The 15,955-nt window shown below is 36.9% G+C and overlaps 1 protein-coding gene across 1 annotated transcript; it reads left to right on the forward strand.

Moving 5' to 3' along the window:
• The first annotated feature begins 558 nt into the window (after nt 1-558).
• LOC136265198 (uncharacterized) lies at nt 559-14,243 on the forward strand. The gene is made up of 6 exons (XM_066060038.1): nt 559-677; nt 12,125-12,179; nt 12,224-12,280; nt 13,827-13,898; nt 13,946-13,996; nt 14,041-14,243. The coding sequence occupies exons 2-6, from the start codon at nt 12,150-12,152 to the stop codon at nt 14,221-14,223; spliced, it is 393 nt and encodes a 130-aa protein (XP_065916110.1). The 5' UTR covers nt 559-677; nt 12,125-12,149; the 3' UTR covers nt 14,224-14,243.
• Nucleotides 14,244-15,955: the final 1,712 nt, after the last annotated feature.

The raw sequence follows: 15,955 nt of genomic DNA on the forward strand, positions 1-15,955 counted from the left end.
AGCACCTCTTATTATCATGTTAGCTATCCATAATGAATTTATAAAAAGTAAACAAACTAGTGTAAAAATAATTTTCAAAAATTAAAACATGGGAATAGAGATTGTTGGAAAAAGTAAAGATACAAAGGTCAAACAAGCCAGCATGTTAAACACACAGATCTCTATTTGGACTCAAACATTTATACAGAAGCATTCTCAGTGCTTACTAATTATTCTCAATACTTATCTGCCCCTATGAAACTACTCATTTTCCTTTTAGTCTCTAGCTATACCATATCCATTGAGTCCAAATAGAGATCTCTGTGTGTTTAACATGCTGGCTTGTTTGACTCTTGTTTCTTTACTTTTTCCAGCAATCTCTATTCCCATGTTTAACTTTTGAAAATTATTTCTACACTAGTATTAATAGTCTTTCTGTATTAACTGTTACTTTGTAACTTTAACAAACATGTGAATTGTAAGTGATGCAAAAACTGTGGTAGCTATTCAGACACCACAGCCACAAGCCTTGTGGCACAATGAGTTAGGTTGAGACATAAACCACACACAAATAAACCAGTCCAATTATCACATTCCAGTCTTAATTAATCATGTGTTTCTAGTTCATTATTGTCACTGAAGAAGGTAAAGGTGGCTTTCTGCTGACAGTGAATAACTTCAGAGGACATCAACAGAAGGTATATACTGAAAGTGTATAGTAATGTATTATAACAACTTCTAAATAAGAAGCTTGCCTATATATAGCATACCTACAAACTTATTTGACTTTAAGATCAATGGTTAATATTACTTTTATTAATTCAAATCTTCTTAAAGGTTAAGACCTTTACAGAAATTTTAAGTGGTAAACTAATAGTGGAGGCACCATTTACAGTGAAAACACACATCATTCAGGACTAGTTAGTGGGCTGTAAATAGAATTCACAGTACAAGATTACATGTTGGTGGAAATTAAGGTTGGTAAAATGGTTGTTGTAGAAGCTTGTACAGAATACCTTGTACAGAATACCTTGTAGATTATTTACTTGATTATTAAATTAGTGGCAAAATCATTGCCAGTTCACAGCCCGCTTTTCAGTCCCATTTGTGACTGGAGAGTGTAAGTTGCCAATTATCAGCAGGTACCAATTATCAGCACTTGTAAAGTATACAGACTACGGAGTATATAGAAGCTACCCAGTAACACTGTGGGCTGTTGTACCCTCTAAAACATTTCTTACAATCGTTTTCATTCAGTAATTATTGTTACTAAAGGCTATGCTAGCTGGCCAACCATAATGTATTGGAAACCAGTATGCTTTTGCGTCTAACCTGAATGCATCTTGAATGACTAGCCTCATCTTCGTAAAACTTAATTCTGTGAAATGGAGTTATCCAAGAACTATATCCCACAAAATTTTCACAAAGAACCAATGAGGCACCAGAGAGTTAGTCACAAATTCACACAGTCTGCTGATAATTTCTAGCATCCATTGGCTAACAGTAGGGTGGTTTCTGCTTACTACAAGCTGAGCCTTTGAGAAAAATCGATTATATGTCAGTAATTGAACTAGGGTTGCTTATAGCCTTTTGAACATAGTTTAGGTGCTGATTATCTTTATTAACAACTCATGTGATCAAATACAGAAGCTATTATTAACAAGTACATATTTTTAACAAGTACACAGAGAGCACAGTAGGGATATAACACTTCTTATTGTTTTACTGTGAATTAATATCGTGCACTACTCCAGCTTGTTTCAGTACTTTTTATCGATGTGTTATGGTCCCTACTCTAGTTGAAAATTCCAAATTTTTCTGTGTACTTGTTTGTTAACTTTTTGTAAATAATAATTATGACTGGTAAACCCATGCATACCACATCTGAAATGGCACAGCGCACCAAAATTATCGTCTGAAAAGTGAAGTATCCATTACGCTTTGTCATCAGCTATGCTCAACCCGTTACGCAGCATTTTGAATCAAGAACTGCTGTTAGTTAGAAAAGCACCTCTGCAATCCACACATACCTAAAGAAAGAAATGGTGCCGCGCACCCCAGTTGTATCAATTATCGTCTGAAAGTGAAATATCCATTATGCTTCGTTGTCGGCTATGTTCAACCCCTTACACCAGACATGGGGCCAAGTACATTTAAAAGTACTTAAGTAAAGTATAAGTACTTTTGAATTTTCCAAGTACAAGTACTCCAGCAGCAATCAAGATAGCACTTAAGTACAGTACAAGTACATGCTGGAAGTACTTAAGTAAAGTACAAGTACATTTTGCTGTAGTAAAATATACACTGTATTCAGTGTATTGTAGTATGTAAGTGTGCCTAGAGGGGTTGATATTTTCAGGTATTGTCAACCATTCTCTCTCTTAAACTCTTAAAATGCACTGCCTTGAACATATTTTTGTTTGCCTGAATGCTATGACATCATTAATCATGGCAACATGATACATAGTAAGGTTGGAGAAGACAGCAGAAGAATCGCAAATAGTTGTAAACTGCACCTTCATACAATTTTGTTATTCTCATTGTACACCCACTGTGTACAAACTATGTACAATGTTTGCAGTACTTACAAGTACTTAAACGTACTTTAAGTACTCAAGTACATACAAGTACTTAGTGAAGTACTTGAGTATAAGTACAAGTACATTGGGGTAATTAAGAAAGTATTTAAGTAAAGTACAAGTACTATTAAATCTGTACTTAAGTGTACTTAAGTATAAGTACTCATGTACTTGGCCCCATGTCTGCGGCTTACACAGCAGTATGAATCAAGAACTGTTTGAAAAGCACCTTTGATATCAAAATAGCCACTATGACAAATATGGACAATTTCTGTTACGAAGGGAAGCCATCATGTGCTATTGCCAAATCGACACTTTTCGCTGTCAGTAAAGATGAATGGGACACAAAGGAGGACACTGGTAAGTCCATGAAGAATGCATTGTACGTACTGCAGTATGCCAAAAGGCACCTGTCGGGCTAAAGCAATGTCAAACAGTGAAAAAATCAAGCCCGTAGCGCTAGCCGTTATCGAGTTACACTTGTCTGAAGGAATCAGTCAGTCAGTTACTTACTTACTTACTCAGTCAATAGAAAATTCCATTAAATAAAGTATTTTTAAAATTCCATTGCAACTTGTTGAAAGTATTTTGGGTCGATCTGAAAGCTTGTTTGGGCTTAGTTTCACCTAACCAATACTGCCTGATCGTCGTTAGGGGAAATTGAAGCTGTTTTTTGGGTGATATTATTTCATGGGCCACGCCTATTCCTTTGTGGTCCCTACTATACACTGTAGTGTGTGATAGTCTAAAATGATAATTGTGTATTACTACTGCATAACTCCAGATTGGCAATATCACCATCAGACCAGGGAGGATATAACATAACATCACAATAATTGCGTGACGTATGCGTACTGTACATTTTGCCATAGAGTTTAGTTCCAGTAATCCGTGAAGTTTAGTGCTATATTTATTGTCAGAAATAGTAAGTCACTAGTATTGAAATCATTTCAAGTACCTAGCCCCACCTAACCCCAGCAAAACTACAGCGATTTTTGTAATAGCACGTTGTTTAGAATAAATGCTAACCTTATTTTCAGGTATGTACCTGTATTATTGTTCACTGGTAGTAAATTCAATCGACTTCAGCATCTAAAATTATGCAAGAATTAGGTTTTGCATTATGTAATTATCAATGGAATTCAATTCACTTACGTAAGATCGTACATGTTATGACATCATGACCTACCCCCCTGCTATCAGACTGTGGGTCCTGATTTGTTGATGAAGAAAAATCATCAATCATAAAATTCAATTCAAATGTACAATTCTCCATGTTTATTGTAAATGGGCATTAGTATTATCAAGAGTTCATAATATAGCTCTTTCTATATTATGAACTCTTGGTATTATTTTGCACATGCCCATCTTTAGAAGTGATAATTGAGGTGTATACATTTAGTCATGCTATAAGTTTGATGCCATTGATGTGGTATGTGCTGGTTGACCAGTTTTAAGGTAATAAAAACAATGAAACAAAGGATGGAGGTCACTTATACATGCCTGCAGCTATACTAGTGGACATTGATCCTTACTTTAGAAAGTACTATCATACAGCACAGTACTACTCTATATTAGGAACCATGGAGGTTTGTATATTCTCACAAATATTAATGTTGACCAGAAACCAGCCTCACAATACCCTCATAGTACTTTGGCAGTATTAGTTAAGCATAACCAAGTTAAAAAGTGCCTTCAGTGTGATACACAGCACTTCCAACAAGCTGCTACGAAAATGTTTTATGTAGTGGAATTTTACTGACTAACTTACTAATTCCTTCAGACAAGTGTAATTCGACAACTGCTAAGGCTAAGGGCTTGTTTTTTTACTGCTAGAGGTGTACGTTGCTATATCCCAACATGTGCCTTTTGTCTCTTTCTTTGTGTCCCATTTATTTTTGCTGGCTGCACAAGGTTTCAATTCACGGTAGCACATCATTGCTTTCCTGTGGTTTTGCTGACTTACTGACTAGCTATCACAAATATCATCCATGTGCTAGTAATGACTGGGTTGAATGCAGAGACACTAGTAGTAACTGGGTTGAATGCAGAGACACTAGTAGTGACTGGGTTGAATGCAGAGACACTTCTCTGAATGGGCTGAACATAGCTGAAATCAAAGCGTAACTGTAACCCTACAGACATGACACAATGAAAATTTAAGAATTTTAAGTTTGATTAGTGATCATAAAAATAAAAGTAGTGAAACAAGGGAGGCCACCCACATCTGCAGATCAGGACACACAATAGTGTGTCGTGCAGCCAAGGAAAGCCAATGTATTCAGGTGTGTGACAGACAAGTGTGTATTTTACAGGAACCAAGAAAAATGCTATATTCACGCCTTTGTACCTCAGTAACAGCTAAACAGAAATAGCCCATTTATTCTGCAAAACAATCCTTCAGGGTGGGACATCTTCTGTTTTAAATTTGAGCTAAATTGGTCCAGAGTTTATTGAGATATGTGCCTTCAAAATTCATCTTATTTTCTTCTTCTGTTGTTAATTTTTTTTCACAACACTTACAAAAATTGCCATAAACCCTATTGGATTGTTTTCAAATTTGGTGGGTGTAAAGAGCATATTATAGCACATTTATCGTCCAATTTGTGTACATATTGGTAGAAGTGGAGAAAAGTTACAAGCAATTTTCCAAAATTGCAAATGTAATTTTGTCACGTCTGCAGGGTAAACTACTGAGACAACTTAAGAATCAGTATGCACATAGGCTAATTATCATAGCACAGACTTTTTGTGATGTGAAAGTATTGAGAGTATTAGCTAAGGAGGTATAAAGCGAAAACCACATTTGAAACAAATGCAATCAAAATACTCTAATAGAACAGTCACTGAGAAGTAAAAAAATGTGAATGAAAAACATCAAAACAAATAATTGTTCAGGGTTCAAACCAGGGACCTCCACACCTATACAACAAAGCCCTTTACCACTCTTCCACTGCTGTCAGTTGCTCGTCTCACTTTATCACGATCGATAGAGTTCAGCTCAGTTATTTTACCAGTATTACCAGCATTAAAATTATGATGCAATCTTGTCCTTTTATATTATAGGCTTAGAATACATAGTAGTTCAAATAAGTCTGCAGGTTTAGAATGTTCCAGCATAGTCTAGTGTACAAAAACAAAGTCCTATACATAAAATGGTATAAGGTAACTCCTACAAAGTGTTAAATGACCTAAAGGTAATTATATGAAATTATTTAATGTCTCTTGCATCATCTGCAACACTCCCCCGAAAATGTTCCTTCAATCTTTCTCTTGCTTTTAAAGCAGCCTGTCTAGTGGGACGCAAATCTTTCAAGCTCTTTTGCTCTGACTCAGTCTTAGCATTATCATCTTCCACGGTATAATTGATATCTGGACACTCGATGAGGTAGAATAGTTTCAGTGCTCTGTGTAGGCATCTTCTCGTGGGTAACGTTACTTCAGCTGATCGAATAGCATTGTCTCTTCCCTTGATCAATTTGCTTATCTTTCCTATCTTCCACTGACTTCGTGGTAAACTTTCTTTAATCAACACTACATCTCCAATTTGAGGTTTCTCTTTAGAAGAATTTTGAACTTTGCTCAATATTGAGTTGCTTTGCTCTCTTAAGCTAAGTAAATGATATTTGATTTCTTTTGTTCAGTTGATTGCGATTGAATTGACAAGATAACTTGCTTTTCTTCACCTTGTTCCTGTTTCCTCTTTCTATTGATGGTGTTGCTCCAACTTCTTTCTGCTCATGAACTGACTTCAGTGAATTATTCTCTGTGGTAAATTTCCTTTTTAATGTTCTCTGTGTCTTTGGGAAAGGCTTAGTCCATTGTTCTTTTCTCTTCCTTCTGCCTCCTTTTGACTTCTTTACTGCAGTGGAAGATTCAGTTAAGGTAAGCATATTGTGTATAATGGCCTTTGTATCTGTGGGTGTTATTCCAATTGCACTCACAAGTAAGTTTTGCTCACTCATCCAATTTTCCTCCAAAAATCCAACCAAGTTTGGATTGAAACATGTAGAGACCATTACCAAGATCTACTTTCCTGGGCTGCAATAAATCAAAATAATAATCATTCCCTACCAACATGTCAACTTGAAAAACTTCTGCACTAGTGACAATTGTGTCAGCAAGCTTATCCTTTAAATCTGATTCTTTCAGAAACTTAACATCTGCTGGTGACAATGGAGTGCGGGTTATTCTTCCTGTGATACTAGAGACCACTGTAACATCCACTGACATAACACTTCCATCTTTCAAATGAAGCTGTAATTTACTTGACTTGCATTGAAGCTTTGTGGACTGATTTGCACCAAAAGTGGCAATTGAGAGGCTTCCACTTGGTCCTAAATTTAACTTGATTTCTTTTGCAAGCTTTTCTGTAACATAGGTTCTCTGACTACCAGAATCTAAAATCAAATGAACTGGCGTAGAGGAACTAGCCTGTACATTCTTTACCATTGCTGTAGCCGTTTGCATTAAAATGTTAGTCTTGGTCATTTCATTAGGCTGGGCTTCAACTGTATCTTCAATGCTGGACAATCCTGATGATGAGTCACTGTTGGGAAACAGAGTAGGACATAAACTTCTGTGAGGATCATTCTTTTTACCACAGTGAGCACAAATCTTATCTTTAGCACAATTTTTTGACATGTGTCCTTTATTTAAACATATGTAACGTGATCCCTTCAACTTTTCTCGTCTTTCCTGACCAATGTGGCTGGCCACAAAAAATACACTTTGCCTGAGTTTGTTTAGGTACACGTTGCTTGGTATTACCTGCTAACAATCCACTGGCTGTTGGCTTAGAAATAAAGTGATTTTGTCTGGGGTTGTCATTCTGGCTTAAGCTGTGGTGATGTTTGGATTGAGTGGATGTCTGAGAAAATTCTAAGCTAGCCATCTCCATAGCTGAAATGTGTTTTCCAAGTAACTGACGTAATTTCGATACTGTCCACTCTTCGTTCTCGGCTTTCAACATATAGAGTTGATACTTTGTGGAAGCTTTTCACTAATTAATACTATAAAATGGCAGTGATTTACATCCTCTCTGATGGCCTCTAGACTTCTCAAATTCCTTTCAACAGCATCATAACATTGACGCAAACTACTGGTTTGATTAGTGACCACAGGTAAGTGTGACAAATTATGGCAGTAGGAATCAATGACTACTCCCAAACCTTTTCTTTAACACATCAACAACAATTTGGTAATTCTCATTTGACAATTGATAACCTGCTATTGCTTCTAAGGCATCACCAGAAAGCTTTGATTTCAAATAAGTGAATTTAACTATGTTGGCATACCTTTTCTCTTTGTGGATAGAAGCTTCAAACATGTCCCAAAACTCTTTCCATTTTAAAACATCTCCTGAGTAGGGTGGTATGTCGATTTGTGTTGGTTTAACTGTTCCTGTTAGTGGAGGCTGAAGATGAAATTCTCCCAAATGTGATTGACTGGGTTGTGGTAAGTACATCTGTTCCTGTACCTGTGTGAGACGTTGCTCAAGATTGTGAGTATGACTAGTTTCCAGCTCTCTCCTCTTTCTTTCAACCTCCTCCTTAAGCACTTTAAGTTCAGATACTTTGTCAATAACATTGTCCATAAACTTATTGTCCTGTTCTAAAACAGACTGAAACTCAGCAGAAGCTTCAGAGTTAATTTCTTCATCATAAGCATCCATCAATTTGTCATTAGCCATTTCTAATTGTGCTAACTTTGTCTCCAGACTAAGAATCAATTTTCCAATTGATAAACTGTATTTCATGACTTGCTGTTCATTGATACTGCTTAACTCTTGCTGTAGCAGTTCATTTGCTTCCTGCTCTTCTCTAGCTAAAGTGTTTCTAGTTCTAGCTCAATTACTCTTCAACGTACTCAATGCTGGCATAACGATGGGTACCTCCAGAATCCTGTAACAACTTATACAGAACAACAGATCTGACTAAACAGATAACTCCCCTTATGTGGTACCGTTATCGAGTTTCCACAGTACCACAGATTCTAAGTTTAAAGAAATAACTTCTTAGTAGACGAGTCTGTCCAAAGGAAGTCCCAGTCCCAAGATCCTTAGTTTGCTCCTGGGTTTCGGCACCAAATATCGTGATCGATAGAGTTCAGTTCAGTTATTTTACCAGCATTACCAGCATTAAAATTATGGTATAATCTTGTCCTTTTATATAGGCTTAGAATACATAGTAGTTCAAACAAGTCTGACAGGTTTAGAATGTTCTAGCATAGTCTAGTGTACAAAAACAAAGTCCTATACATAAAATGGTATAAGGTAACTCCTACAAAGTGTTAAATGACCTAAAAAGGTAATTATATGAAATTATTTAATGTCTCTTACATCATCTGCAACACACTTGGAAGTTCAGCGTTCTAGCTTACTGCATTTGTAGTTTGCTTCAGTTGTGAGGTATGATCGATTAAATAGGCATCTGTAATTTATTTGCTGTATTGTTGCTATACAAATTGAATTTATTCCTGTTCCAACTGTCTAGTGCTATAACTCCAAGATTATTCATCACAAAAGCTGAAACTTTGGCTGTCCACTCCTTTGGTACTATAGATAGCAGAGAAGAAAAATGACTGGTTTTTGCTCTGCAGGTCACATATGTGAAGATCTCAACACTTCATAATTGCTGTAGTAGTGAATTGACTTTTTGATTAGATTTTTTATTTATCCTCACAGTAGTTGGTACAGTTGTTCTTACTTTCCTACCAGAGGCGTAGCCAAGAGGGGCAAGGGGAGGCATTTGCCCCCCCATCACCGTAGTGATTGTTGTTTTTTTAAACCTCCGTCACAAGCTTACCAGTATTAAACTGACACGCAAATGACTATAAATTATGTGCGCTACTACGTGGTATCACCAGGGGTTGCTAGTGAACTTGCACACACAATATTCAACTTGATCGTGAATCCACCGAACGAAAATATTAGAGACACACTTCTACATTTAGCCTAGATTACTCATGTGATAGAGCATTTTCAAATCTAAAGAGTGATCCACTTTAAGGACCTCGCCGTGGCAGGAGTCGCAACTCACAAGTGACAAATTAGACCAGATGACGCTACGAACCTAGCAGACTACTGCCTACGAGGTGATAAAGTGTTAAATGTACCAAGTTTATTCCCGAGTCAATCACACTAGATCTTTGTTACAGCAGTGCAGTCTATTTTTTCCTTTATCAGTCAGTCAGGCAGATCAGTCACAAGGTTACAAATTCTGCTAGCAAGAAAGACAGGTGGGATTTCATGCAATACGTGGCATTTGAATTTCGCCAAGTGAAGTGAGTAAACATGTCATCCTGTCAGCAGTGTGCTAGGACTGCTGCACAAACTGTGGCTAACGTAAAGTAGCACTAAAATACTTACATATAGCTCTACCGGACTGTGGATGAATTGGAGTACAGTTGTGGCACGTGCGATGATGGTCGACGAATATACCTCCATTGAATCATTGATAAGTGATAATCAATCAGTACTGAAATAGTTACGTAGCTAGTTGTGTAAGCTATAATAATACAACACCGTATGTTAGCTAGCCCACCATTGGGTCATTAGCCCTTTTTGCAATCATGAATGATTTTGAGCGTTTTGCGGGGGCATTCCTGCCCCTCCATCATCTTCTGGCTAGCTACGCCCCTGTTTCCTACAGAAGCACACATATGCACAAAAACAATACAATACATAAGTAACCACACAACAGAACAAAAACAAACAAACATAAAATGAGAGAAAGTTACATTGATGCCTTAAGATAAAAGTCATTTGCAGTGGATACGAAACATGATGCTAAAAACGAAGCAAAGGATGTGTAATGGGCAATTACCAAGTAATGTTTACTGTAGAAGGTTAACATTTCTGTGGCTTGGCATAATTTCATTGCACAAGTTAATACCTATACAAACAGTTTTGAAGGGTTTCTATAGGACTTGGCATTGTATTGAGTGATACCAGACCTTATATATATATAGGTTGGGCACGAGAGACTAGATTGTCTCGAGTGAGGTACACAATAATTAAGGGTGTGGTTTGGCATGTCTAGTTTTCTGCATCAAAACCACAGTTTATTGCAGCTAGAAAATACTGGAGCAAGGCCATGGCATGCTCTGATCATTAAAAGCAAGGTGGTGTGTTTTGATCATTTAAGAGACGTGGTCAGTCGATGTGATCATTTTATAAGTGCAGCTACACTTAGAGGAGCAGCATAGCTAGCAAAAATGAGCAAATTGTGCCTTTGTGAAGAAAGTATGAAACTTTGCACATAGTAGCTACCTACAATGAAGTGTATTTTGAGACATGGAGCCATCGTAGATTTGACCTTTGCTGTCTTTTACAGTTCATTTTATGCTAAAAATAGTGACCTTTGTCTATATGTCATCCATACAACACTCAATTTGTTCAAACTAGGTGCCAAATTGAAGATCTTTATCCAAGAAACAAGTTGATACTTGTTGCAAGTTCACAGCCTATTGCATTTCAAAGTTATGGTAATTTTTACCAGCAGCAAATTCATATAATTCAACTCAATTACACCTTTCATCTACATTCTTTGTCTGCCATTCAATTTATATATATATATATATATATAAAGCTCAAAAGCTGTCTATCTGTCCATCTGCTTCGTTACACCGCTAACTCAACAACCAAAGCATGTATCAACACGGGACTTTAACGAAATTAAATGCTCATCATCTGGCAACTCCAAGTTTGTTGCAAACTGCTACATGCTAGCTTTCATTCTCTATAAAGCATTGGAGGAAAGCTTGAGCTACATTCCTGTCAAAACTATGAGCAAATGTGCATTCCTTTGTCCGCTACAGCACATTGAAGGCCATGATGTAGAGAAAACTTCAGCTGCATTCCATTGCTAACCACACAATAAACAGCTCAGCTGGTAAAACACCTCCCTGAGTTGTTGTGGTTACTGCTGTGTAGGGTGTGGGTTTGAATCCTGCCAATGACAAAAACTTTTTTTGTTTTATACATCTTTTTGGTGCATACTTTTCTAATTCAACTTTTTTGTCTCGTAGTAAGTTCACAGCATCCTGGTATTGCTACACCACATATGGACTGTTGGAAAAGTATACAGTAGCACATTTGATAAGTATAGGGCAGGCCGTCTGTATGTTTGTCCTGTGTGTTCTATTAGAGTAAGAGCCTCCCTTTTGTAACTCCAATTCTTTATGATGTGATGAAATGTGTACCTGTGTATTTGCTACAGTGGAGAGTTGACTATCCAAACTAATATGGGGTGTTCATATAATTGAATAGTATGTAAAATCAAACATTCATACATTTATATTCAGAACTTTGTTCAATTACTCTAATAAAGCACACACTTGTTGACAAAATACCCTAATTAAGCAGTCACTTTGGTGTTCAGATAATCAAATGTTCAGATAAGTGGGGTTCAGATAATCAACTCTCCACTTTAGACTATTCTGTAAAAGTGATTTTCATTGGGTACAATGTTTCTATGATGGTTTTTAATTACAGAATTTTGGGTGGACCCTGTCTTTCTAAACAGTACTACTGTACTGTTTACATGCTGCTACTATTACTATAGGTGTAGGAGAACCAACTTAATAGAGATGGCTTCAAGGAAACTCACAAACCAGATGGTGGGTATATACATATATCTGATTATAAGATAGTTTACTCACAGCAAGATACCACCAGAAACAATTTAAACCAGTCAGAGTTTACAGATTCTCCCAATAATGTGAGTGGTCAGCCATTTACATATTATTGTGTCGTATATGACTTATGTGAAGAAATCAATTGTTTTTTGGCTGCAGATGTCTTCTTTCTGTATATATGTAATTCATATACTATGGATATACTGCAGCATAGGTTTCAGTCTTTGTGGATGCTGGCAGGAGTACTGGCATCCAGATTTTGAAAAATAGTTTTTGCTGTTACATGATGTGTGGTCTGTTACCCAAACTGGCAAGTTATTGTTAGTATAGAAATTGTGAAAGCCATGACTCTAGTAAATTTAAAAGATTTTATAGCACCAGTGATCATTCAATGTGTGTATTTTCTATATCCTTTTAGTGGTAACTATTGTTGACTCTCTGTCCTCCTGCCAGAGATTCTATACCCTTGTCATCCTCCATCACAATCAAAACTTTCTCTGTATGCAAATATTTTATGCTGAATAGCAACATGTAGCAATTAATAACTAGTCTATTTGACTATCCAAAATCATTTCAACACACAAAACCATGTATAATTGTAAAAAATACAACAACACTTACAAAATTTACCTCAGTAGAATGTTTATACAATGTACATCTGTTTGATGTGCATCAGATATATAGTAGCATCCTGTTATCAACAAATTTAGACAAAAATGAGAAAAAAAATTGTGATAAAGTGGATTCCTTCCCATTGCCTCCATGTCAGTAGTTCAAGTACCTAACCACTAAGCTACCACTGTCTACCACCCTCCTTTGTTTTCTATCTTATAATATGCGAGTCAAGAAGAGTGTTTTACATTAAGAATAAGGAGCCTACGCTACACACAATGAAGAAGTAATGAACCTGACCCTAACACTAATTGAGGTTTGATGTCTTTCAATGTATCCATGAAATAAGTTTTTGGTGAGTTCAAAGTGAACTAGTCAAGAGCTAGAGTTGACCTGCCTTCAGTGGAGTGGAGAGCATCACTTTGTTCCCTCCATCTCTAGCTCACCTCAAACTCTTCGTAGAAGTAGCTACTACATGCTTGAGTTGTTCTGCATGGTTGGTGTCAATAGCTTGTGGTGGCACTTGACTTATTGACATCACCAGTTAAGACATTTTGTCTGAAGATATCAGTAAGTCAGTCAACATACAGAAATTTTCAAAGGAATAAAATTCTGTAGCAAAAGTTTTGGGTCACCTCCAGTGGCATACTAAATGGGGAATTTGTCCCTCTCCTTTATCAGAAATTCCCATTCATCACTGCTTGCAATATTGGCTAGCCTGGCACTTACTACACATTTCTTCATCAGGGAATAGCAAACCTGATAAGCCAGGTGCGGTAATTAGTTACTGCTTGGCAAGGCATTGAACATACCATGACACTTCTGGTTTGTTCTAATGGTCTTGTGCTTCCATTCTACATAATTTATGTAGTATGAGCTTGCAGTAGCAATTTCGACTGTATGCGCTTGACAAGCAGGTGTGTAACACAAGTATACCAAGAGTGCTTAACAGACAATATGCACTTAATAACCACCACGTATATGTCTAATAACCAGAGTCTACGGTATGTTGTTTAGGAGAAGGCTACAAGTCACCAAGCAAGTAAACAGGATTCAATAGATCAGGTTTGCAATGACCTGGACAATCCAGTAAGCACTTATCGCCATAATTATCAGTGTCTATAATATTTTTACAGCCACATACTCAGTCCCAAGATCTTAACATTTCTTCTGCTTCTTCTCAAAATGTAAGACAAAATTACTGTGCAGCAGTACATATGTAGTTACGTAGACAAAAAGATGTGATGCAGAAGATAAAACTTGTGAAGGAGAGATAAGAACATACAGTCATCGCCACTTCAACTGCTTGTCAGCACTTCAGTCTGATCCACCAAATATCCACAACTTCTGTAGACACCATTATGATAATGCCACATCATGTCCAGTTCATCCAACATTTAGCAAAATTTCATAACATATTGTACACTGTGTAATTTTCCCATATACAGTCATGATTTGTTAAATTTGTAAAGTTGTATGAAACATCTGTGTGCCTTTGTAGCTAACATGCAATGGAAAATTCCATTTAAAATTGTAATGCATATACTAGGCCTGAGTCAAATATGCTCAAAATTTTGCCTAAAATGCTTTCAAATTTTTTCGCCCATAGCTATTCTGTTCAGTGCTCCCATTATGCAATTTCTTACAATTATTTTGGAACATTTTAATCAGTGATTAGAGTATTTCACTACAAAATGACTGTTCTATTACAAAGTCAGTATTGATCTAAAGATCTGAGAGCAATTTTCGCTGGTACTTAATCCGCGAAATCAGCAAAAACAATCTCTCTCGAAATTCTGTATATGCATCCGGGCGCCCCAGGATTTCTTGGCCGCATGTTCACGTGTCTGTACTGACGTACAGTAATAATTATAACCTTTGTTGTAGCCCCAGCATGAGTTCTAGGGACCCGCCGATTATGCTCATTATTTTACCTATTATGCTATGCCGCACTGCTCAACATTTTGCCTATTATGCTTAAATTAATGCTCAATATTTACCTATTATGCTCAATATTTATACCTCAGTTCCCATGTTTTCTAGTGAATTTGCACTTTATGGGAAAACAGTAAGTTTCTGAAGCACAGACTCTGAATCCTTGCTTGTCAAAATGCATGTCACAGAAAAGATCGATATACTCTAATAGAACAGTCAGATGTCTGATTATTCTCTGACTGTTCTATTAGAGTATATCGATCTTTTTCTGTGATATGTATTTGGTAAGCAAGAATTTATGGTAATGCACAAGTGTTCTGCCTATTATGCTAGCATTATGCTCAATGCTTTTAGCACCTATTATGCTCATTATTATGCCAGCATAATCGGCGGGTCCCTAATGAGTTCCCTAACTTCAATGGTGAGTCTGTATAGCCAACTGTAAAAAGAACTACCTACATAACCACGTAACTTATAGTTATATGTAAATGTGTGAGCTAGCTACGTTACTAATGCTGACAGTGACGCCGCCACAATATTTTTCTTGGTTATTTCTCCACAGCAAGAATCTGTGAACGTCAATTTAGACAAATCTGATCGTGAACAACGTGAGTATTTTAAGTAAAATGTGATATTAAACAGGCTGTAGGACCAGGTGTCCTACAGACCTTCAGCACTTGTGCTGTAAAGCCTTATTAATTAATAAATAAAAAATAAAAAGCTCATGCAGTGCCCTTCTATAGGTATTTGTCCCGTTTCACTTTAGGATATTTAGCTCAAAGATTTCGCTTAGGCTCCTAGGCTATGGGTAAACACCTCAAACAGGCTCTGCCTTCTGTGTACACCCTCCAGTGCCTAACTGGTAAAGTAGAAAATAACAACAACCATCATATAATCAGGCTAACAATGATGTTGCATTCCTCAAGGGCCCCTGATAATAGCTATAACGTGTCAGTATCTTCGTATTGATCTTGGATAAAGCTTTCATTAATTCAATTGCAATTGTAGCTAAGGCCATGGCACTCCAGATTTAATATAATTAAAATGTGATGTAAAAGATGATCATGACCACTGTAATGGAGCAGTGAAGAAGTATAATCATATCTATGTCAACCAGGGGTGGAGAAATAGGGGGGGGGGGGGGCAGAGGGGGCAGTGCTCCCTCACTTTTCCCAATGCCCAGTTGCCAAAGTAAAGCAACCATTGTAGTC

The sequence above is a fragment of the Dysidea avara genome, chromosome 8 (assembly GCF_963678975.1).
Source record: "Dysidea avara chromosome 8, odDysAvar1.4, whole genome shotgun sequence".
Classification (NCBI taxonomy): Eukaryota; Metazoa; Porifera; class Demospongiae; order Dictyoceratida; family Dysideidae; genus Dysidea; species Dysidea avara.

Excerpts from the sequence above, each read along its gene's own strand:
- LOC136265198 (XM_066060038.1), top strand. The coding sequence starts at position 12,150 with ATGGCTTCAAGGAAACTCACAAACCAGATG. Across the intron at positions 12,180-12,223 it reads GGAAACTCACAAACCAGATG|CAAGATACCACCAGAAACAA; the intron begins GTGGGTATATAC and ends GTTTACTCACAG. Across the intron at positions 13,899-13,945 it reads GCAATGACCTGGACAATCCA|CCACATACTCAGTCCCAAGA; the intron begins GTAAGCACTTAT and ends ATATTTTTACAG.